The 23588-nt window shown below is 37.0% G+C and overlaps 1 protein-coding gene across 2 annotated transcripts in view; it reads left to right on the plus strand.

Moving 5' to 3' along the window:
- Nucleotides 1–23588, plus strand: part of STT3B (STT3 oligosaccharyltransferase complex catalytic subunit B) — a 104054-nt gene that overhangs the window by 56649 nt on the left and 23817 nt on the right. For both annotated transcript variants that reach the window (XM_033212883.1, XM_033212884.1), the window contains exons 4-5: nt 5816–5881; nt 9698–9797. In XM_033212883.1, coding sequence (XP_033068774.1) covers nt 5816–5881; nt 9698–9797 — 166 coding nt within the window. The remainder of the gene's footprint in view (nt 1–5815; nt 5882–9697; nt 9798–23588) is intronic.

Here is a 23588-nt window from a genome sequence, read left to right on the forward strand (position 1 = left end):
CAAGTTGGTTGATATTGTACAAATCTTCAATATGCTCATTGTTTTTCTTTCAAGTTCTGTCTTCAACAATATAATATGGTTGGAGATTTCAATAACTGCCTCTCAGAAACAGTTTCTTCTTTTAGTTCTGTTAGTTCCTGCTTTATGTATTTTAAGGATTTGTTTTAGGTCCCTGTACACTTAAAATTTTTACATTTTCCTGGTATATTGACCCTTTTGTTATAGCGAAGTAGTTCTCTTTGTCTCTAGGAATGTTGTCTTAAAATCTGCTTGCTTTGATTGATTTGGTATGATTCCTGTTTCTATGGCTTATCTTTTTCTGTCCTTTAAAATCAAAGTATTTGTATCTTTGGATTTTAAAAGTTTCATTGAGTGCATATGGTTAGATCTTGCTTTTTTATCCAGACTGACCATCTCTGCCTTTTTATTGGAGGTTTTAGTCTATTTACATTTAATGCAGGTTTTAAATATTATTTGATTTGCTCCTGCCGTTTACTGTCTTCTTTTGTGTTGAAATGCATTTTTCAGTATACCATTTTAATTCCCCTAATTGTTTAGCTGTTATTGCTATTTATGTATAGCGCTTGATACAGAGAACGAATTATGCATCTTAATATTACAATCTACTTCTACTTAGCATAATTCTGGTAAAATATAGCACCTTTGCTCCAACACAGCTTTATTTTTTTCTCCTCTCCTCTGTGCTGTTATTGTCGTGTGTATTATATCTATGTATGTTATCTACCTAACAACACTGATTATATTTATATTCATATAATTTATACTTATTAAGAAAACAATCAAGAGAGTCTTCTATATACTCCATATTTACCATTTCCAGTATTCTTTATTCTGTCCCGTGATCTGAGTTTCCATTTCTTATAATTTCCTTTTAGCCTGAAGGATTTTCTTTAATATTTTTTCTAGAGCAAATCTGCTGTAATGGAATTTTTCAATTTTGCCTTCATTTGTCCCCCAGCTTTTTTGAACTAGGGTAAAATTGACATGACATAAAATGTATGTTTTAATCATTAGGTATATACTTTATTGGCATTAAGTACATTGATTATGCAACTGTCACCACCATTCATCTCCAGAGCTCTTTATTTTGCAAAAATGCAACTCTATACACATTAAACAATATCTCCCCTTTCTGCCTTCCTCTCAGCCCCTGGCACCACCATTCAAATTTCTGTCTCTATGATTTTGACTAAATACTTCACATAGGTGGGATTATATAGTATTTGTCTTTTTGTGACTGGCTTGTTTCACTTAGCATAATGTCTTCAAGGTTTATCCATGTTGTAGCATGTCAGGATTTTCTTCCTTTTTAAGGTGGAATAATATTCCATTGTATGTATATACCACATTTTGCTTATTGATTCATCTGCAGATGGACACTTTTATAGTTTAGCTACTTTGAGAGTGGTTATACAAATCTCTTTCCAAGACTTTGCTTTTAATTATTTTGAGTATATACCTTGTAGTGGAATTGTTGGATCATATGTCAATTCTATTTTTAAGTTTTGAGGGAATGCCAAACTGGTTTTCACAACAGCAGTATCAATTTACATTCCTACCAACACTGCACAAAGGTTTAATTTTTCCCAGTTCTTGCCAACACATGTTATTTTCTGGTTCTTTTGATAGTAGCCATCCTAATGGGTGGAGGTGGCATCTTGGAGTTTTATTTGTAGTTCCCTAATGAGCAGTAATGTTGAGCATATTTTCATGTGCTTATTGCCCATTTGTAAAAGCCTACACCTTCTCCAGGGTATTCGCAGTGACTTTCTAATTTCCCGTCATATATTTCTTCATATATGTGGTTGATTTTGGATGTCATAGTCTTCAGTATTTGGTTTCCAAAGTGGGGAAAAGCAGAAAAATGAAGGGGAAAGAAGTGCCAGCCCTTTAAATCCCCTGTCAGTCACTTCAGCCAGAGGAGGAGGGGCTTGCAACAATGGGGCGAAAGTGCAAGGGTGATGACCTCTTTGTCTGCTCTTCTATGACAAAAAGCAGCAATCAGTGATCAGAGTGCAGAACCTCAATACTTGGAGGACAAGTTTCCTCACATCAGATTGATTCTGCCCTAGCAATTATTGTCTAGGTGGGGAGCTGATTTCTGTTGCTGCTTCTTTCACTGTCTTCCCAGAATCCTCACCCGCCTTCCTTTTTGAAGGATAGTTGTGTAAGAATGTATTGGGTTGGTGCAAAAGTAATTGTGGTTTTTCCCATTACTTTCAATACTTTTCTCTTTCATTTAACACTTGATAATTTTCTCTTTCATTTAACACTGTGAGTATGTCATACCACTGCCTTCTGTCAAAAATTTTTTTTCTGATGTAAAGTCAATCGTATCGTTACTTCCCTGTGGGGTTTTTTTTTTTTTTCTCTTTTCAACTTTCCTCTGTCTTTATCTGCCAGTACTTTGCCTACAGTTTGTCTAGGTGTAGTTCTCTGTATTTATTATGTTTGGTGGCTTCTTGGGTTTCATGGATCTGTAGATTAGTGCTTACCTTAGAATTTGGGAAGTTGTAATTGTTTCTTTAAATGTTTTTATCTGTCTGTCTTTGTAGCCTCTCAGAGCTTTCTTGAACTTCTCTGTTCTTTGGGTTGGATACTTTCTGTTGACCTATCTTCATGCTCACTAATTCTTCTGCCATCTCAAATTTGCTGTTAAGCCTACTTAATGAATTTTTTATTCCACTTATTACACTTTTCAGCTCTAAAATTTCTAGTTCATTCTTATTTCTCCCATGTATAGGAGAATATGTATATATTCTATATGGAAATTTCTGTTACATTTTTCTTTAATTTTCTTAATATAGTATTCTTTAGTTCCTTGAACATGTAACAGCTGTTTTAGAGTCTTTATCCTCTAACTCCAACATCTGGGCCCACTCAGAATTAGTTTTTATCAACCATGTCCCCTTCCCCAACCTATACGTGTCCAAATTTGGGTCACACTTTCTTGTTTCTTTGAATGTCTTGTAGTTTTGGGTTGAAGCTTACCTGTGTTATTTTTTTAAATAGCTTATCTGAACATGCAATTTTCTTATTTCAAAGCTTCTACTACTGGACTCCTTAATATATGTAAATGAAGACCAAATGGTGAGCATGACTTATTGTCTGGGAAAAAACTCAATCCGTACTTTTTCTCTGCTTTCACACCAAAACAATAATCATCAGTACAGAAGACTCATGTGACCTCAAAATATTTGGCGATTTCTCCCCATTGCCAAGCAGTTAATTCTGCTGCAGACACCAGCCGGTGTCCTCCAAATCATTTTTGACACTGTCTACCTGGAGATAGCATGAGATCCCACAGGTTGAGGGCCTGTCCGCAAGACACCATCCCAGCTTATGCCCCCAGACACCAGTTGTAAGTCCAGGCCTCTAGAACTTCTGATAGCCCAGCTGAAATTAGGGATTCCCATCACCCCCTCAAGGTTTTTTTTTTGGACGGAATCTCGCTCTGTCCCCAGGCTGGAACGCAGTGGCACGATCTCGGGTCGCTTCTACCTCTACCTCCCTGGTTCAAGTGGTTCTCCTGCCTCAGCCTCCTGAGTAGCTGGGACCCCGCCCCGCCACCATGCTCAGCTAATTTTTGAATTTTTAGTAGAGACAGGGTTTCAGCATGTTGGCCAGGATGGTCTCGACCTCTTGACCTCGTGATCTGCCCGCCTCGGCCTCCCAAAGTGCTGGAATTACAGGCATAAGCCACCGGGCCCAGCCCCACTTCACAGGTTTGATTGATGTGCTAGATTGGCCAACAGAACTCAAAGAAACACTTAGTTCCATTTATTGGCTTATTATGAAAGATATCCTAAATTATACAGATAAACAGCCAGATGAAGAGATACGTAGGACAAGATCTGGAAGAGTCCCAAGTGCAGGAGCTTCTCTTATGGAGTTGGGGTGCACCTTCATCCTGGTACATGGATGAGTTGTTGATCACCTTCCTGTCAGCCTCCTTATATTCAACTGTCTGGAAGTTCAGCAGACCCTGTCCTTGGGCCTTTTATGGAGACTTTATTGGTTGTCCATGATTGAAGCATGGACACCCTCGTCAAAATGTGACTGGACAAAAAGAGTGTGACCTAAACTTAGCAAAGCCTACTGTTCAGATTCTTCTTGGCCTCTCTGTGCAGCATTCCTTCCTCCAGGTATGGGACAGAACCCTCTCTGAAATAGAGGGTCTTATGACCCAAAATCAAATTAGAGCCCTGCCAAGTGGAGAAGTGAAGAGTGAGTAGGAGAAGTTCAGAGAGAGAGATTCTGTAACAAGGGGAATTACAAGCCACAAACTGTGGACGAAAGTCCATATATCATAATACCACACTTACAAAGTTCTAACTTTTCTCCTAAAGTCTTTTCAGTGCCTTCTGAGTAGCTCAGCTGTTGTTTTCTGTTTTCGCAGGTGTTGCTATTTTCCCCTTTTGGTTATTGATCCCTCTCTCCTTGTTTATAATTCTTCAGTGCCTCCTTTGACATTTTGACCATTCTTTTACATAGATTTTGTTATTCTCATTTCTGTTTTCATAGCACTTAGTTTCTGATACCTACCTCTATTATAGCACATGATATATAGCACCTTTCATCAATCCTAAAATGTATACTTTCTCCACAGATTTTGACATCTCTGAAATTAGGATGTATGTTATGAGTGATGGCCATAGATTCTATGAAATATAGTATATTGATTACTTGCTTTTCAATTTACTTCCTCTAGATTGTGAGCTTTTTGTGGGCTTAAAAATTTTAAATTCCACACCTCTACTTCTTCTATCTGTGCCTGCTACTGAATTCACTATGGGTGGTTGATTGGATGCCTTGCATCTTTCCTGCCTCATTGCCCTCAAAGTTCTGCCCAAAACCACCACCTCAGTAAAGCTTCTGGTGATTTTATCCCAGCCAGAACTGCTTTCCTGACTTTGGCATTCGGGCTCTATAAGGACCTTTTGGTACTCAGTGTTTATACTCACAATAGGGCCTCTTTTATATTATGCTTTGACTCAAGTTCTTGCCTTTGTATCTTATCTCCCTAGTACAGGACTGAGTTATAGTTTATGTCCAACATAGCCTAGCAAAGTTTTCTGTGTATTAGTAAATACTGAAAAATATGTTTCATTTACTTTTCTCTTTCAGCCAGTTGGATTGAGTCTGAGGAAGTTTCAGGATATGAACTGTATTTAGTGGTTGTAAAATATACCTTGGTTTTATTGTAATAGATTATAGCAGTCTGGGTTCGGTTAGGAGAGAGAAAGAAGTATTAATTATGATAAAAGAGTAACTAAAATAGAAGGAAACTCTCTATGGTATCCTAAGGCTGAGGGAGGGTACCCAAGAAAGGGCAAACTTGGAAGGTTTTCACACCTCGTGGCATAGGGTGTGGTTCAGCCCATTGAACTGGTTTGGCACTGCTGAACAAGCAAAAGACCACTCTGGAATGTAGACACTTAAGGAGAAGGGGTGGGAGGTGGCCATGGTGACCTGTGGCATGGTGTGTGGATATCAGTGAGGGCAAGAGACTTTGCAGAAAATGAAAAAAATGTAATTTGTTTTTTAAAAGGTGATTCTTTTAAATAACATAACATGCATAACAGAGAATGAGAGCTATTCTTAAAATGTCTCAGTGTGCTGCTCAGTGTTATAAACGCATATATTAAGTACGTCTGCATATCTGAATAACCACAGTACTTTTAAAAATAACCTTGACTTTTTGTAGCACATGGTTACCAAACATTTAACTTTTTAAAATTCCACAAGAGCATTTGTAAGCATTTTTATTATATCAGTTACTTTTATTTTTTAGGTAAAATCTGTAAAAACTGGGTCAGTTTTTTGGACAATGTGCTGCTGCTTATCCTATTTCTATATGGTAAGATTTCATATTTGAGACTACATGAAGTCTAATAGGTCTTTGGAGGTTAAAACAGTTCTCTTTTCTCCTGAAGTCTATAGGATTTTTATTTTGTTTAATGTGATCTTTCATTACTACCATCCTCTTTCCTTCTCCTACTCACAGGTCCTGTATACACATGCTTTGATGGAGAGGGCTAATATTTAACCCTCAAGTAAAATATTTGCAGCAAGTGAAGCAAAATGTTTTCAAATGTACCACTTCAGAATACTTAAACGTTTTATTAAGAATTTTTTTTTTTTAATTTTTAAAGATTATATTCATTATTTATTTATTTATTTTGAGACGGAGTTTTGCCCTGTTGCCCAGGCTGGAGTGCAGTGGCACAATCTCAGCTCACTGCAGCCTTCGCCTCCTGGTTCAAGCAATTCTCCTGCCTCAGCCTTCCGAGTAGCTGGGATTATAGGCACCCGATACCACGCCTGGCTAGTTTTTGTATTTTTAGTAGAGACGGAGTTTCACCATGTTGGCCAGGCTGGTCTTGAACACCTGACCTCATGATCTGCCGGCCCCAGCCTCCCAAAGTTCTGGGATTACAGGCATGAGACACCACGTCTGGCCTATCATTTATTTTTTCAGAGAGAGTGTCTGTCTCTGTTATCCAATCTGGAGTGCAGTGGTGCAGTCATAGCTCACTATAACCTTGAATTCCTGAACTTAAGTGATTCTCCCACCTCAGCCTCCCCAGCAGCCAGGACTGCAAGCATGTGCCACCACGCCTGGCTAATTTTTAAAAATATTTTGTAGAGACAGATCCTCACTCTGTTGCCCAGACTGGTCTTAAGCTCCTGGCCTCAAGCAATCCTCCTATGTTAGCCTCCCAAAGCACTGGAATTATAGGCGAGAGCCACTGTGCCTGTTTTAACTTTTTAATGACTTAAATTTATTTTCTATTCTTCGTAGCTTTATTCATTTTATTTTATTTTATTTTTTTTTTTTGAGGCAGAGTCTTGCCTCTGTTGCTTAGGCTGGAATTCAGTGGTGCGATCTCGGTTCACTCTAACCTCTGCCTCCTGGGTTCAAGCTATTCTCATGCCTCAGTCTCCCAAGTAGCTGAGATTGCAGATGTGTGCCATTATGCCTGACTAATTTTTGTATTTTTAGTAGAGACAGGATTTTACCGTGTTGATCAGGCTGGTCTCAAACTCCTGACCTCAAGTGATCTGCCTGTCTCAGCCTCCCAAAGTGCTGAGATTACAGGTGTGAGCCACGGCACCTGGCCCCTAGCTTTATTTTTCAAATAGCTCTGACAAGTAAAATATTTTCCAAGTTAGATTGCATACTCAAAAAGAATAGGAAATTTTGCCTGTCATATATCGAGCATGGAGCTATGTTTGGATGAAATAAACTTTTACTTAACACTCAATTTTAAATATGATATTAAAAATTAGTTTTTCCATATTGGAGTTGACTAGGTAACTGCTTAATGTTAAAATAATCTGAGTTTTTAACAGTCATTATCTAAACAGTTTAGTGAAGAGAACTTAGAGCAGAGAAATAAGAGTAATTGGAAGTCTTGTTGAAAAGGATAACCTAAGTAAAGAGTTAACTAAAAGGAGAGACGGAATGAGAAAAGGTTGTAGAAAGAATGTTCTTCTGGCCCATTTGCTTTCATTTCACTCCTTAAAGTAAATGAAGGAAAACTCTTAAAATGAATTTATGTGGGTCCAAAAAGAAATAAATCACTGTAGTTAAAGATTATGCATAAGATCAGCAAGTACTTTTCAGAACATCAGATTTACTTTCAGATTGGTTTCAGCTTTTCTTTGTTCTTAAGTGAAGAGAGTAGGTAAGGTAGCATATTGATATTATACTCAATTTTCAGCCTTAATGTAGTAGGTACCTAGAGTCATTACTGAAATAATGGTCATATCCTCTAGGTTAACCTGTAATTTACCTCCTTTTTTTTTTTTTTTTTTTTTTTTTTTTTTTAATGAGATGGAATTTGGCTCTTGTTGCCCAGGCTGGAGTGCAATGGCACAATCTCAGCTCAGCACAATCTCGGCTCGCCGCAATCTCTGCCTCCTGGGTTCAAACGATTCTCCTGCCTCAGCCTCCCAAGTAGCTGGGATTATAGGCTTGTGCCACCAGGCCTGGCTCATTTTTGTATTTTTAGTAGAGACGGGGTTTCTGCATGTGGTCAGACTGATCTCGAACTCCCAACCTCAGGTGATCTGCCTGCCTCAGCCTCCCAAAGTGCTGGATTACAGGCGTGAGATAATGTGCTTGGCCACCTACTTTTTTTTTTTTTTTTTTTTTTGAGACGGAGTCTTGCTCTGTCACCGAGGCTGGAGGGCAGTGGTGTGATCTCAGCTCACTGCAAGCTCCGCCTCCTGGGTTCACGCCATTCTCCTGCCTCAACCTCCCGAGTAGCTGGGACTACAGGTACCCGCCACTGCGCCCGGCTAATTTTTTGTATTTTTAGTAGAGATGGGGTTTCACCATGGTCTTGATCTCTGACCTCGTGATCCGCCCACCTCGGCCTCCCAAAGTGCTGGGATTACAGGTGTGAGCCACGGCGCCTGGCCCACCTACATATTTTTTTATACAGGTTTCTTAGGATTGGGGTGCAATATTACCTCTTTATTCTTCTTCCTCTTTTTTTCTATACCGTAGCCTATATAGTAGTCTTGTTCTGAAAATTAATGATAATTTGAGCTAATCTTTTTTTAATTTTTAAACAAATGTCATAGAATATGTGCACCCAAGTTATCTGTGGCTCCTTTTAAGTGGTTAGAGCCTGGGGCACATTCTGGGTAGTTGTACTTAGCAATATCAAACTTGTTCTCTTTCAAATTTAGGCTTAAATTCTGAAAGTAATCAGAAGTCTTTCAGTTAGGACTGGCACTCCATTAGAGTAACATTGTTTTTCGTGAAAAATAGCATGTGACCAAGGCAGAAAACTGATGTATGTGTGGAAAACTGATGGCAGTTCTCCACAAGGGGTTCTGAAATATTTTAAGCATTATTGGAATAGATGTGCTGGCCTGTAGTCTGCTAACGTGACTGTTGATACAAATGAACCTTTCAAGACAGGCTCTAATTATTAGAGGACATCGGAGAGCTTTGATATTAACAAGAGCTTATTACCTATTATTTAGTGTACCAAAAAATTAATTCTATTGGTTGAGAATGGAGATTCTCTTTAGAATATTCATTAATGTAGACCAAAAACATCCTCAGTTATTCTGGCTAAATAGTGTATATTGTATAAGCCAAACATTAAAATGGGATCTTGCTTTGTGTAAATCCATTTTTAAGAAAAAAATTTATGCCCAGCTAGCACTTTTTTGAGAATCTCAAAGCATATTCATATCATCTGAATTTTTTTTTGTTGTCAGTGAGTCCTTTCATTGCTCTTACTCTCAGTGAACTTTCTTACAACAAATTTGTTATAAAAAGTGGGTGAAGTAAAAACTTTATTTTCAAAATTTATGATCTATATCCTAAAACTCCTTGTCTCTATGACAGCCTGTTTACTGACAATTCACAAATTATAATACTCTCAGCTTTTCTATTAAATCTAATTTAATTTGAACATTTCTCCAGTGCATTTGGAAAAGCATATTGGATTTGTGGGATCGTGTTATTTTAATGATCAATAAAAATGAGGAATACGTTCTTTATAGGTTAGTAAGCTCTTATTTAAGCATTTCTCAAAATTGCTAAAATCTTAAAATGTTTATATTTGCTCATTGTATGTTTAGATTCCTAAATATACTTATTTTTAAAAAGTAAAAATATAAATTTAACTTAGCACTTCTTTTCATATAGGTCTCTGCTTGGGGTGGTTATGTATTTATCATCAATCTTATTCCACTGCATGTATTTGTGTTGTTACTGATGCAGAGATACAGCAAAAGAGTCTACATAGGTAAGTAATTTGATTTTTGACGTCTGTCAGCTAAGAGATGTTTTGTATACATTCTTTTTATTGAAGAGATATTTCTATTTGGTCAATATTATGCATGAAAAGGTAAAAATAATTTTGTGTTCATTTTGCTGTTTATATTGATAAGGTCAGACATTTTTATGTAAGTGCTTTGTCATCAACTTTTCCTTGGTAAGTTTTTTTTTTGGAGAAATTAGTCTGGGTTTAATATTTGTCAGCTCTTTTTCCTCCCCTTAATTTTGGGGAATGGGAATTTTTATCCTGAAAATCATTCACATTTTTTATATCGAATTCAACTTACTGTAAGAGATTGACATCCTCAAAGTAAGCAGTTTAATAAGCTTTCAAAAGCTCTTTTTTGGATAATGTACTAATAGATTGAGTCTCTGTTGTCTTTAGAAAAATGTTCATTTTTCTCTACAGGTTTTAAAACAGTATTTTCACTGTGATGCTTAGCGGTAGATGGTATTTTCACCTTAGATCTCATTTTCCATGATAGGTTAGAACTTTTATGGGTCGAAGGAACTAGAGAGCAATTGTGAACTGAAACCAGTGTCTTAGTAAAATAATACAATTCTATTCTAATAATGTTGGGAAACAATAACACAAAGATAAATCTTAAGTTCATTTTCAAAAGCATGGTAGCTTGGCAATTTCCCAAAAGTTAACCATAGATTCATCATGTGACCAAGCAGTTCCTTTCCTAGGTATTTACCCAAGAGAACCAAAAACATATATTAATACAAAAGCTTCTATGTGAATGTTCATAGCAGAGTTTATTGTGCATAATGGCCAAAAATGAAGACAACCCAAATGTCTATCAACTTTATGAAACCATAAAATATGGTATATTCATACAGTGGTGTATTATTAAGCCATGAAAAGGAATAAAATACTGATACATGCTACAACATGAACCTTGAAAACTTTATGCCATTATGTAAAAAAGCCAGACATAAAAGGCCACATAGTATATGATTCTGTTAGTGTGAAATGTCCAGAATAGGCAAATCTGTAGAAACAGAAAGTAGAGTTTTTGGGAAATGTCCAGAATGGGCAGATCCATAGAAACAGAAAGTAGATTAGTGGTTGCCTGGGAATTTAGGAGAGTGAGAATAATGGAGAAGAGAGGAGAGTTGTGACTATTAATGGATATGGGATTTCTTTCGTGGATGAGGAAATATTTTAGAATTAGATAGTAGTGATGGTCACACAACCTTGTGAATACACCAAAAACCATTACTTGATAGGTTATTAAAAGATAATTTTATAGTATATTAATTGTATCTCAACAACAACAACAAAAGCATAGTATATTACATTTATAGCCATTTCAGCATACTTTTTTCATTGGATACTGTAAGGGTAGGTACTATTATTCTCATTTTACAGATGTGGAAACAAGAAGAGACATAATAATTTGCTAAATATCATGTAGCTAATAATGGGGCTGAAGCTTGAACTCAGATTTTGGCTTTAAAGCCTATAATGAGCCAGCCATAGTAGCTCACACCTCTTATCCCAGCTACTCAGGAGGCTGAGGCTAGAGTTCCACTTGAGTCCAGGAGTTCAAGGCTGCATTGTGCTATGATCTTGCCACTGCACTCCAGCCTGGGTGACAGAAGGAGACCTGTCTGTGATTGTGTGAATGACTGAATGAATGGCCCATGATGCTAAAATACACCAAATCTGTGTGCCTCTCATATAAACAAATAACCTTACTGTTGAAATACATAAACCTATGTATTTCTGTACCCCAAAAACACTATAAACAGTAGTTGGGATCCAGAAAGGAGAAAAATAATAGATTAAGCTTTTTTTTTAAGTTAAATGGTTACAGTGAAGGAACTAAGTGGGTGTTTTGTTGTTGTTTTGTTTAATTTTAAAAGTCTGGGATCTTGAGAATTGAATGGTCAGAGGAATACAAGAGAGAGAAAATTGAGAAGTGCACTTTATGAAATGCCATGATTCAGGAAGAAGAGTCAAAGGAGATGTCAGAAGTAGTCCAATAAGTATATTGTTAAAATGGTCAGATGGAAGATTTCTACGTAAAAGTTTAAAATTCAGGCAGTATCCAACTCCCCTTTAACCTTAGCACCAAGATTTCAAAGGATTAGAATTTGAGAAAGGCCTTTGTATTTGGTAACTGGGATTTTTTTTTTTTTTTTGGTCATTCTGGAAAAATATGAAATTCATACTACTTTGGTTGACTCGAGAGTATTTTGAGAAGAAAGAAAAATAAAATGGGTTAGGGATGTATGTGTGTATAAAGCTAATGTTCATAATGTTCAAATTCTCCACTCTATCCAACTTGTTTCTTTTACTTATAATTATCCGGGAGTATTTTGATGATTTCTAGTCTACTTTCATAGGGTTTACTTGTAAATGGATGGAAAGTAGTATGATAGAGCAAGTGTTGCTCTTCTTTCATCCAGAGTGTGTCAGGATTTAAGTTCAGTTTCTCCTAATTTAATGGTCTTAAAACTGTGGAAGCACTGTAAAGTGTTTGTATATAAAGTTACTTGATTTTGGAACGTAACATCCTGTATTTTGTTCTCTATCCCCTTGAGCACAAATGTTTAGGTAAAAAAATTAATGATTGATAAATACCAAACTCATAATTATATTAATTAAAAGTTTAGTTGTGTTCTAAGTGTTGAATTAAATGACTTGAATTATGTTAAATAATTATGAAAAAATTGTGTCCTCTTTGAGTAGATTTTTGCATGTGTCATTAAAATCAATTGTAACACAACCACAGAAAACTGTCAAAGTTTATTCACATGTGGAAAAGGAGGCACATGGGAGGTAATGTGGATGTATAGTGGTAGAAGAGTGGCATGGGAGTTGAGCAAGGGAGGTGTAAGAAAAGCTGAGATGGGAGGCCGTCTCTACTTGAAATTTTGGGAGGAAAAATTTAATTTTCTGTTAGGAGATATTTTTGACTTGGTGAATTTCACTATATTGGGAAGTAAATGTTTAAAAATTATGTTATGCATAGGATTCTACTGTTTTAAGAGGAACACCCAAACCGTATGTTGCATTTGTAGAAAGAATGGCTCTTGGAAGAAATCACAGTAAAACTGATGGGATGTGAAGTGATTTAATAAGCTTTCTAATTTGATTAAAGCTTATCATACTTTGTGTTCATGTCATAAGGAAATTATAAGATATGAATACAAATTTCGGGATATTTACTGTGGTATAAATTGTAATTGTGAAAATATGGAACTAACTTAAATGACCAATAGGGGAATGATTTTTTAATTGCAATGTTGCCATATGGAATATTATGCAGCCTTTAAATTTAATCTTTTTGAGTTTTTGATGACATGGGAAAATGTTAATAAAAAGCAGACAGTGAGGATTACCAGTGGTTTTTTTTTTCATACTTCTTGCTGCTTTCCAAATTTTCTGCTTTCCAAATACATACAATGAGTATGTGTTAAGTTTATAATAAATGAGACTTGGTTTTTAGTTTATAGAAATAGGAATTTTACCTCAAGGGCTGCATTAACTAGATTAGGTTAGTAATTTAAGCACAGAGAAGAAATCAGTTTCTAATATTGATGAATGCTTTTGAAATGTCACTGGAACAGCTTGTTTACGGTATTGTCTATTTTTTCTGCAGTGATGTGAGGAGAGTAACAGTTGTTTTTCATATTACATCTAAAATGTATTTTTTGGATGATACCTGCTGGGAACCATCATTAAAAGTAAAGTTTTATAAACATACTACCTACTTTAGTTCTGTACAGATTATTATGGGCATTATATATTTTGTGAATAAAGAAATAATCCAATTATTGAGTACATTAAAAGTAAAACCAAATTATTAGGAGTCACATTTATACTTGGCAGCTGTAAACAGAACACAGCTAATGTTAGTTTAACTTAGAAAAAACAAAAAGATTGCATGTAAAAAATCCAGGATTAAAAAAAAAATTCCAGGATACAAGGGCTGGAAGCTCTGAAATTTATTTTGTCTAATTCTACCATACTATTGAGGAAATTAAAGCAAATTTCACTCACCATATGTTTATTAAGTGTTGAAAAAATAAATACTGTGTTTTGTGCTAGCCATTATGATACAAAGATGCATAAAAAAACCTTCCTGTAAGGAGTGTATATTATACAGTGTAATCCATTTAATAGCATATGATCAAAATGGAAATAGGGAAAAATTTATGAAAATCAGTTTGGACTTTAACCATGTTCTTTTAAAAGTTTTAGAGATAAGTCTTGATCTTGAGAAGACAGAATAGTATAGAAGCAGACTTAAAATTTGTGGTAATGTAACCATAAATAAAAGGTATCATGACATTGAGGGTAAGAGTACATACTCCAGAGTCAATCTACGAGGATACAATTCTTGCTCCCTTACTACTGTGTAGCTTTGGACGAATTACTGTCATTTGATGTCCTTAGGCCTTAATGTCCTCGTGGGTCAAATAAAGACAATAATAGTTATTACCTTACAGATTAAGGATTAATGAGTTACAGGTTAATATATGAAAGGTGCTTAATAATAGATGAACACAAAAAAGTACTATATAAGTGTTTGCTTTTGTTGTTGGTGTTAAAGTTATGGAGGAATAGCCAGATAGACAAAAGAGTTCAAGAGGATAGGAGACGTGATTACTGTATTAAGACTGAGGGCGTAAAACCCCAGTGTGAATCTAAGGAGTGTTCCTTCTTTTTTTTTTTTTTAAGTAAAAATAAACTTTCAGCTATTTTTGGTTGTGAGAAACATATGGAGAAATAACACTTGTGTGTTATAAAGTGCAAAATAGCAATTAAAATGTAACCTGTAATAGGTGTTTTTTTGATAATTTTAAAATTTGATAATAAATGTTGATATGGTTTGACTGTGCCCCCACTCAAATTTCATCTTGAATTGTAGCTCCCAGAATTCCCATGTGTTGTGGGAGGAACCCAGTGGGAGATAATTGAATCATGGGGGTGGTTTCTCTCATACTGTTCCATGTAAGTCTCACAAGATCTGATGGTTTTATAAGGGGAAACCCTTTTCTCTTGGTTTTCATTTCTCTCTTGCCTGCTGCCATGTAAGGTGTGCCTTTCACCTTCCACCAAGATTGTGAGGCCTCCCAGCCACGTGGAGCTGTGAATCCATTAAAACTTTTTTTCTTTATAAATTACCCAGTTGCAGGTATGTCTTTATCAGCAGTGTGAGAACAGACTAATACAGTAAATTGCTACTGGTAGAGTGGAACACTGCCAAAAAGATACTCGAAAATGTGGAATCGCCTTTGGAACTGGGTAACAGACAGATATTGGAACAGTTGGAGGGCTCAGGAGAAGACAGGAAAATGTGGGAAAGTTTGAAGCTTCCTAGAGACTTGTTGAATGGCTTTGACCACAATGCTCATAATGATGTGGACAATGAAATCTAGGCTGAGATGGTCTCAGATGGAGATGAGGAACTTTTTGGGAAATGGAGTAAAGGTGGTTCTTGGTATGTTTTAGCAAAGAGACGAGTGGCATTTTGCCCCTGCCCTAGAGATTTTTGGAACTTTGAACTCGAGGTAGATGATTTAGTTTATCTGGCGGAAGAAATTTCTAAGCACCAAAGTATTCAAAAGGTGACTTGGGTATTGTTAAAAAGCATTCCCTTTTTAAAAGGGAAACAGAGCATAAAAGTTTGGAAAATTTGCAGCCTGCCAATGTGATGGAAAATTTGCAGGCTGACTGCGATAGAAAAGCAAAACCCATTCTCTGAGGAGAAATGGAAGCAGGCTGCAGAAATATGCATTAAGTAACAAAGAGCCAACTGATAATGCCAAGACAATGGGGGAAATGTCTCCAGGGCATGTCAGAGACCTTTGCAGCAGCCCCTCCCATCACAGGCCCAGAGGCGTAAGAGGATAAACTGGTTTCCTGGGCTAGACCCAGGGCCCTCCCTGCTGTGTTTTGCCTAGGGACTTGGTGCCCTGTGTCCCAGCTGCTCTAACTGTGGCTAAAAGGGGTTAAGGTACAGCTCAGACCATGGCTTCAGAGATTGCAACCCCTTAACCTCAGCAGCTTCCACATGGTGTTGAGCTTGCAGGTGCCCAGAAGTCAAGAATTGAGGTTTGGGAACCTCCACCTAGATTTCAGAGAATGTATGGAAGTGCCTGGATGTCCAGGTAGAAGTTTGCTGGAGGGGTGGGGCGGTCCTCAAAGAGAACCTTTGCTAGGGCAGTGGGGAAGGGAAATGTGGGCTTGAAGCCCCCACACAAAGTCCCCACTGGGGCACTGCCAAGTGGAGCTGTGAGAAGAGAGCTACCGTCTTCCAGACCCCCGAATGGTAGGTTCACTGACAGCTTGCACTATGCGCCTGGAAAAGCTGCAGACACTCAGTGCTAGCCCATGAAAGCAGCCAGGAGGGAGGCTGTACCCTGTAAAGCCACAGGGGCGGAGCTGCCCAAGACTGTAGAAACCCACCTCTTATATCAGCGTGACCTGAATGTGAGACATGGGGTCAAGGGAGATCATTTTGGAGCTTTAAGATTTGACTGCCCCGCTGGATTTTGGACTTGCATGGGATCTTCAGCGCCTTTATTTTGGCCCATTTCTCCCATTTGGGATGGGTGTATTTATCCAGTGCGTGTACCTCCATTGTATCTAGGAAGTAACTAACTTGCTTTTGATTTTACAGGCTCATAGGCAGAAGGGACTTGCCTCGTCTTGGATGAGACTTTGGACTCTTTACTTTTGTGTTAATGCTGAAATGAGTTAAGACTTTTGGGACTATTGGGAAGGCATGATGGGTTTTGAAATGTGAGGACATGAGATTTGGGAGGTGCCCGGGCAGAATGTATGGTTTGGCTGTGTCCCCACCCAAATCTCATCTTGAATTGTAGTTCTCATAATTCCCACATGTTGTGGAGAGACTCAGTGGGAAATGATACATGGGAGTGGTTTTCCCCATACTCTTCTCCTGGTGGTGAATAACTCTCGCAAGATCTGATGGTTTTGTACGGGGAAACTCCTTTCGCTTGGTTTTCATTTCTCTTGCATGCCACCTTGATTGTGAGGCCTCTTCAGCCACATGGAACTGTGAGCATTAAACTGCTTTTTCTTTATATATTACCTAGTCTCAGGTATGTCTTTATCAGCAGTGTGAGAACAGACTAATACAAATGTATATAATTGAATAAGTGTGTATAGTTGAAAAAGTCAAATATGTACAGGGTTTATAGCAAATAAAATGATGATTTCTTGTTTTTTGTTTTTTTTTTTTTTTTGGAGGGGGGGTTGTTGTTGTTTGTAGAAATGGTAGAGGAGATCTTGTTAAGTTGCCCAGGGTGGTCTCGAACTCCTGGGGCTCAAGTGGTCCTCCCACCTCAACCTTCCAAAGTGTTGGGATTACAGGCATGAATCACTGTGCCCAGCAGCATTTTATTTAGTATAGCTAAGTTTTATTGCCACAAAATATTTGGGATTACACCCCATTATTTACAGTGATATTCCGTATGTAATTAAACAAGTAGTTTTAATGGTTTTGATCTAAGGTATTGAAAACAATAAGACACTGTACAGTTTTATGTTTGTGGCAGATAAAGTTTTATCAAGACAAGAGATTACTCTTCTACAGATGGACTATATTATTTGCATTAATTGTTTTGCCTTTACTTTTTATTGTACCTTCAAGGTAAGTGAGCCAAGAGCAGACAGGCTAACAGGGGACTGTAATAACTACACTCCCCCCCCCCCCGCCATTTTTTCCATAGATTTTCATTTAAAATTAGAAGTTTCAGTGTTGGTTACATAAAGTGAGTTTTCAAGATAAGTGTTTGTAACAGGCACTGAAGCTAGTTATTGGGGAAAAGAGATGGGATTTTCCTCAGATTGGTTTACGGTATTTATGGATCTTCTTTGCAGCTTTGCCAGTGGATATTTTAGAGGTTATTGGGGTTGGGGGCAACTGAAAGTTCAAACACAAAGGGAAGATGGTATTGCTTGCGCCACCTATGCTGCTGATAGACTCAATGTGTAGTTCACAAGGATTAGTCCTCCAGTATCTCCTTGTGTTAAAACTCAGGCTGTTTAGAGCAAGGATCTCACCTATGTTGTAGCAATAATCATTGGCCTGATCAAAAAGGCTTTTTCAGTGAATAGAAACAGTCTTCATGTTCTCCAAGCCAAAAAGACCTAATAAATCACTTGGTACTCTTACTATCTAGAAGAATAGACCTGAGTGAGATTTCCTTTAAAGGTCTATTCTTCCCATTGAGACGTGTGTTTCATAGTCCAGAAGAACTAACTCCTGCATAGAAGTAGTTATGAATTCTTGGTGATATCAGTTAAATGAATTTAGGAGCCTACTACAGTAGTAGTCGACATTAAGAAAAGGATGTGTTGGCCAGGCGCGTTGGATCACGAGGTCAAGAGATCGAGACCATCCTGGCCAACCTGGTGAAACCCCATCTCTACTTAAAATACAGAAATTATCTGGGCTTGGTGGTGCGCACCTGTAGTCCCAGCTACTCTGGAGGCTGAGGCAGGAGAGTCGCTTGAACCCGGGAGGCGGAGGTTGCAGTGAGCTGAGATCATGGCACTGCACTCCAGCCTGGCAACAGAAAGAGACTCTGTCTCAAGAAAAGAAAAGGGAAAGAAAGAAAGAAAGAAAGAAAAGGATGTGTTGAGAAGAACCGAAACATTTTCAGTGGTAGCATGACTTGTGGTGACAGGATTTGTGATTTCCTGTGGTTTAAATCTTTTTTTCTTTTGTGTTTGTTTCACTTTCTTCTTTATGAGTGAATTAAATTTGCTGGTATTTGGTTTTTACTGCTTCTTGATTTGTTAGGTATAGTCACTACTTAGCTCTAGAAGTTACTGAGGATCTTTACCTAACACCTCTTAAGTTACATAAAAATTATATATTCCATGAGTTTTTCATAGTCTCCAAACACACCCACACACACAGTACATTTGTAATTTCACTATATTTTAATATTATTTCATTAACCATTGCCAGAATTAAATGAAGTGTTCCCACGTGGTAGAACTTAAACCAAGATGTACTTTGTTTAGATTGTTTTTTCCTGGTATATTATTTTTTTCATTTTAATTGTTAGTACAAGATACACTTGCTGAGTTTTTTGTTTTGTTTTGGTTTGGTTTTTGGTTTTTGGTTTTTTTTTTTTTGTTTTGAGACAGTCTCACTCTGTCACTCAGGCTGGAGTGCAGTGGTGTAATCTCGGCTCACTGCAACCTCTGCCTCCTGGGTTCAAGCAGTTTACCTGCCTCAGCCTCCTGAGTGGCTGGGACTACAGGCATATGCCACCACACCTGGCTGATTTTTGTATTTTTAGTGGAGATGGGGTTTCACCATGTTGGGCAGGCTGGTCTTGAACTCCCAAAGTGCTGGGATTACAGGCGTGAACCGCTGCACCCAGTCACACTTGCTGTTTTAAAAATGTTGTGATTAAGTGTCTCTACTGAAGTGTTTTGAACAAGTAATTTCTTGCTGCTTTTGCAAGTCTGGAGTTTGTAAAATAAAAGTTTCGGTGATTCATTCTCAACATAGTTTATAATGAGCATTGTCCTTGGAAAAGAGATGATTTTTATCATTATGTATGCCTGTTAAGTTAATCAGGTATTTCTCTCTGCTGGTCAAGAAGAATCAGTGTTTCGTGTTTTTTTTTGTTGTTGTTTTATTTTTTAATCCATGTTTCTTACTATTCTTTACCCTGCATATCTACCAGAGTTCACATTAACCAAAAGTGATTACAAAGAAATAAAATACCTTTAGTATTCAAAACCTTCATAAGCCTTTAATTGTATTTGTTTATAATAAAGCAAAATTGGTTGGATTTTAAAGTATTTACCCATTGTGTTTCTTTTGGCTAATACTATTTTGGTTGAGAGAGAGCAAAGCAATTCAGAAATGCTAATGTGATTTAACATGGGTTAAAGTTAATGGGAATATAGTGTTTGCATAACTTTTTCTAACTTTATTTACATAAAAAGTATAATGATAACTTAAAAGTGTAAAGAGTACTGTCAACCTAAGCTGTAATGCCTTGTCAGAAAGAAGGTACTTAAAGATTGCTTTGGGGAACAGCAAACTTCTTCAATACTTAAAATTTCATTTAAATTTGAGTCAGATTTTTCAGTACCTTTTCTTTTATGGAATAACTCACTTGAGCACATTAAGTCAAGGGCTATAGTATATTCTCTATATCAGTCTCATCCCACCCTTGGATATAAAATACTTCCAAGAATGTAGACATCTTTAGGTTCTTTTGAGGAGATTATTACTCATCTGTCCCAAATTAGAGATTTTCTTTGGTTAAGAATAGACAGAATAATAGTAGGTGTGTGTGTATATGTATATACATATCTTTCTAATGGTAATTTTTTGTGGAATTTTTCTCAGATATTGGAATTATGATCTGCAGTAATGAATGCCAGTAACTGTGCATCCACAGGATGGCAGTATGGTAACATTTTCATGATGTAATAAATGATTTACAACACTATTGGTATCATGCATTTCCTTAGAGCTCACCAGTTTGATGGAATGCTTTATTCTAACTTGAAAGGTTAGAAAAGTAGGTTTACATAGAAAGTTGTAATAAATGGGTATAGTAGTTTAGTCAGGGTTCTTAAAGAGTTCATTGGAAGGAGAATTGGTACAGAATGATGGCTATGGGTTTGTCTTGTTGAGGTCTTCTGAGAACACTAGAGAGCAGTACCAGACATTAATTACCTCTTCGTTGTCCATGTCAAGAAGAGAAGAGATCTTAAGTTGTATAGAGCCTTTCCCCCCACCAAATGTCACATGACCTTCCTTCCTAATATTATGGTCATTTGTTTACATCTCTGATTTTTACCAATTTATATGACTCTTAGAGGATAGGATTGATCTTAATAGGATTTTCTGCTTTTAGAATATATTGACCATACTGAAGTTAATGTTTAAATGCATAAATTGAAGAGGTAATTTCTGAACACGTATTAGATGCTATAGTACAAAGTCTGGCAAAAAGCGCATGTTTTCATTTTGCAGTGGAGATTGTGTTTATTTATTTATTTTGAGGTGGAGCTTCACTTTTGTTGCCCAGGCTGAAGTGCAATGCGGTCTCGGCTCACTGCAACCTCCGCCTCCCCAGTTCAAACGATTCTCCTACCTCAGCCTCCCAAGTAGCTGGGATTACAGGCATGTGCCACCATGCCCGGCTAATTTTTGTATTTTTAGTAGAGGCAGGGCTTCTCCATGTTGGTGAGGCTGGTCTCGAACTCCCAACCTCAAGTGATCCACCCGCCTCGGCCTCCCAAAGTGCTAGGATTACAGGTGTGAGCCATCGCGCCTGGCCAAGATTGTGTTTATTTTTAAGAATTGAGTTACTTCACCATTTCTTTTACTCAAATGTATCTCATTTCTTATTTTCTATGTCTTAAAATGTAGATTTATAAGTGAGATTTAAATTGAGTTATAGCACTATATGTGTAATTTTACAAATTCAAGCAGAGCAGTCAGTATTAAGCAAGGTATTTGTGGTATTTGATATATTATCTGGCAAGCAATCTTCAACTTTATTTAATGGAAGTACAGGTTGAGTACGCCTAATTTGAAAATCCAGAACTTTCTGCGCACCAATATGATGCTCAAAGGAAATGTTCACTGGAGCGTTTCCTGTTTTGCATCACCAATTTGGGTATGCTCAACTGTTGAGTATAATGCAAGTATTCCAAAACTCCAAAAAACTTCTGGTCCCAAGCATTTTAGATAAGGGATGTTCAAACAGTCTATCCGTGTACTGAAGAGTGCTATCACATAAAACACGTATCTCCAATATGTAAACATCTCAGGATCAGTGATCCAAAAAATGTAAAACATAGGGACTTGGGTCCAGTTCTTTTAAAAGTAAATGCTTATGTTTGGATTGCTGCAGATATCACATTTATCAAATTTGTTTCATTGGTGCTGGTAAGTAGGTATGAATGAGACTAATTGGGATAGAGGAAGTTTCAAGGTAAAATACTGTCTAAAACGTGTCTGTTTCTATTAGTTTATTTAGCATTAACCTATGTTTACCAAATAATACAAATTGAAGTCCCACCTGGGCTTTTTCATTTCCTAGTATTTTCTTTTTCTTGAACTCTCCTTCACTCTTATTATTAACTTAACCTCCAGTGCATTTGCTTCTGTATAAAGTGTTTTCTGCTTTACTAATGACCGTAAATGTCTCTGAGAAGTTGCATGGAAGTGCTCAATTGAGAGTATTGTCAGGTCTCCTCTTCTTTTCCACTATGCCTGGAAATGAATTTGAACAAATGTCTAAGGAAACTTCATCTATAGTTACCAAATGTGATTGCTAAAATTTTTACATTGTCAAGCAAAGTGTGGCTCCATTTGAAGAGAGAGAAAGTATGAATATGAGTATGAATATGTATTTGTGTACCCATATACCTGCTAGTGATTATTTCTGGAGAATGTGACTTATAGGGAAATAAATAGGGTGAAAACTTCTTCACTTTTTACTTTAAGACAAAAACAACACCTATTACCTTTGCGATTGAACCAGTTATCTGTATAGACAGATGCAGATTTGTGGTTATCATGGGCTGGAAATAGGAGAGAATGTGGAATAGTAAGAGCTTAATGAGTGTAGGGTTTTGTTTTAGGGCAATGAAAATTCTTTGAGACTATGGAGGGGTAGTGGTTGCACAACCTTGTGAGTGTACTCAACACCCCTGAATTGTTCTTTCTAAAATGGTTATGTAGTGTGACTTTCACCTCAGTTTTTTAAGAGGGCTTTTTCATTCAGTTTGTATCATTTCTTATACTGAATCTAAATTCTGTGACAGTGTTACAGTGTTCAGTGTTTATTTGTACTTAGAAGAAAAATCCAGTTTCAGAGGAGGTTGTGGTGTTTCAACATAAGACTTAGCTATAATAAAAACATAAATGACACAAGGTTTTCTCAGGCCTAGTCAATTTCTAGTTGTGCCTTTGTGTGTTCTGTGTTTGTCTAGGGTTTGACTTCTCAGCTCTGGATATCTGAAAGGCCTGTTGATAATAGAATATTAGTTTATAATTGTTGGGAGGGATCTACAAGTCTTGTCCAACCCACATTCTGTAGTGAGGAAACTGAAGCTTTTGCTATTAAGTAGTTCAGGATTACATAGTGATCTTGTTCTCAGTTTTTAATTTTCTTTATACTTTAGTATGCATGGTTCTTTTTTTTTTTTTTCTTCTGCCTCTGTAACTCTCCTTTATCAGGGCTTCAACAGGCTGATTTGTAATTTGTAGACATTTCAGGTCACGTGATGGGGAAATTCTTATTTAACTTTGATTACATTTGGGTTTGGGTATGTCATAGAGGGTAATTCCATTCCGACATTAATGTGTTTGGAAAGAACATTATCTGATGGATTATGTCTGTTGTCTTCTCTAGACAGCTGGTCCTCCATTAGCTTGAGGTCAGTGGAAACTTTATTTACTTACTTTGGTCCTTCTTGTTAAATTTATGAGCTTCTTACTGTCTTCCTAACACTATGGTCATCTCATCATATAGATTGTGAGGCAACTTAATATTTGAACCAGTAGCCCATAACTTACCTTCTCTAGATGGGTTTCTTTTAAAAGCAAATCAATATTCTTTCTCATCTAAGTTGAGTGAGGAGGAAAGTGTGTGCAGTTGTCTTTGCTACACAGTATATAGGATACGCAAATATTGTGTATTCTTAAATGTACCCCCAATCTTTGTTTTTGATAGAGTAGTTTATTTGCCAAAAACTATTAAATGATATGCATTAAAT

The sequence above is a fragment of the Trachypithecus francoisi genome, unplaced genomic scaffold, assembly GCF_009764315.1.
Source record: "Trachypithecus francoisi isolate TF-2019V2 unplaced genomic scaffold, Tfra_2.0 Lachesis_group0, whole genome shotgun sequence".
Classification (NCBI taxonomy): domain Eukaryota; kingdom Metazoa; phylum Chordata; class Mammalia; order Primates; family Cercopithecidae; genus Trachypithecus; species Trachypithecus francoisi.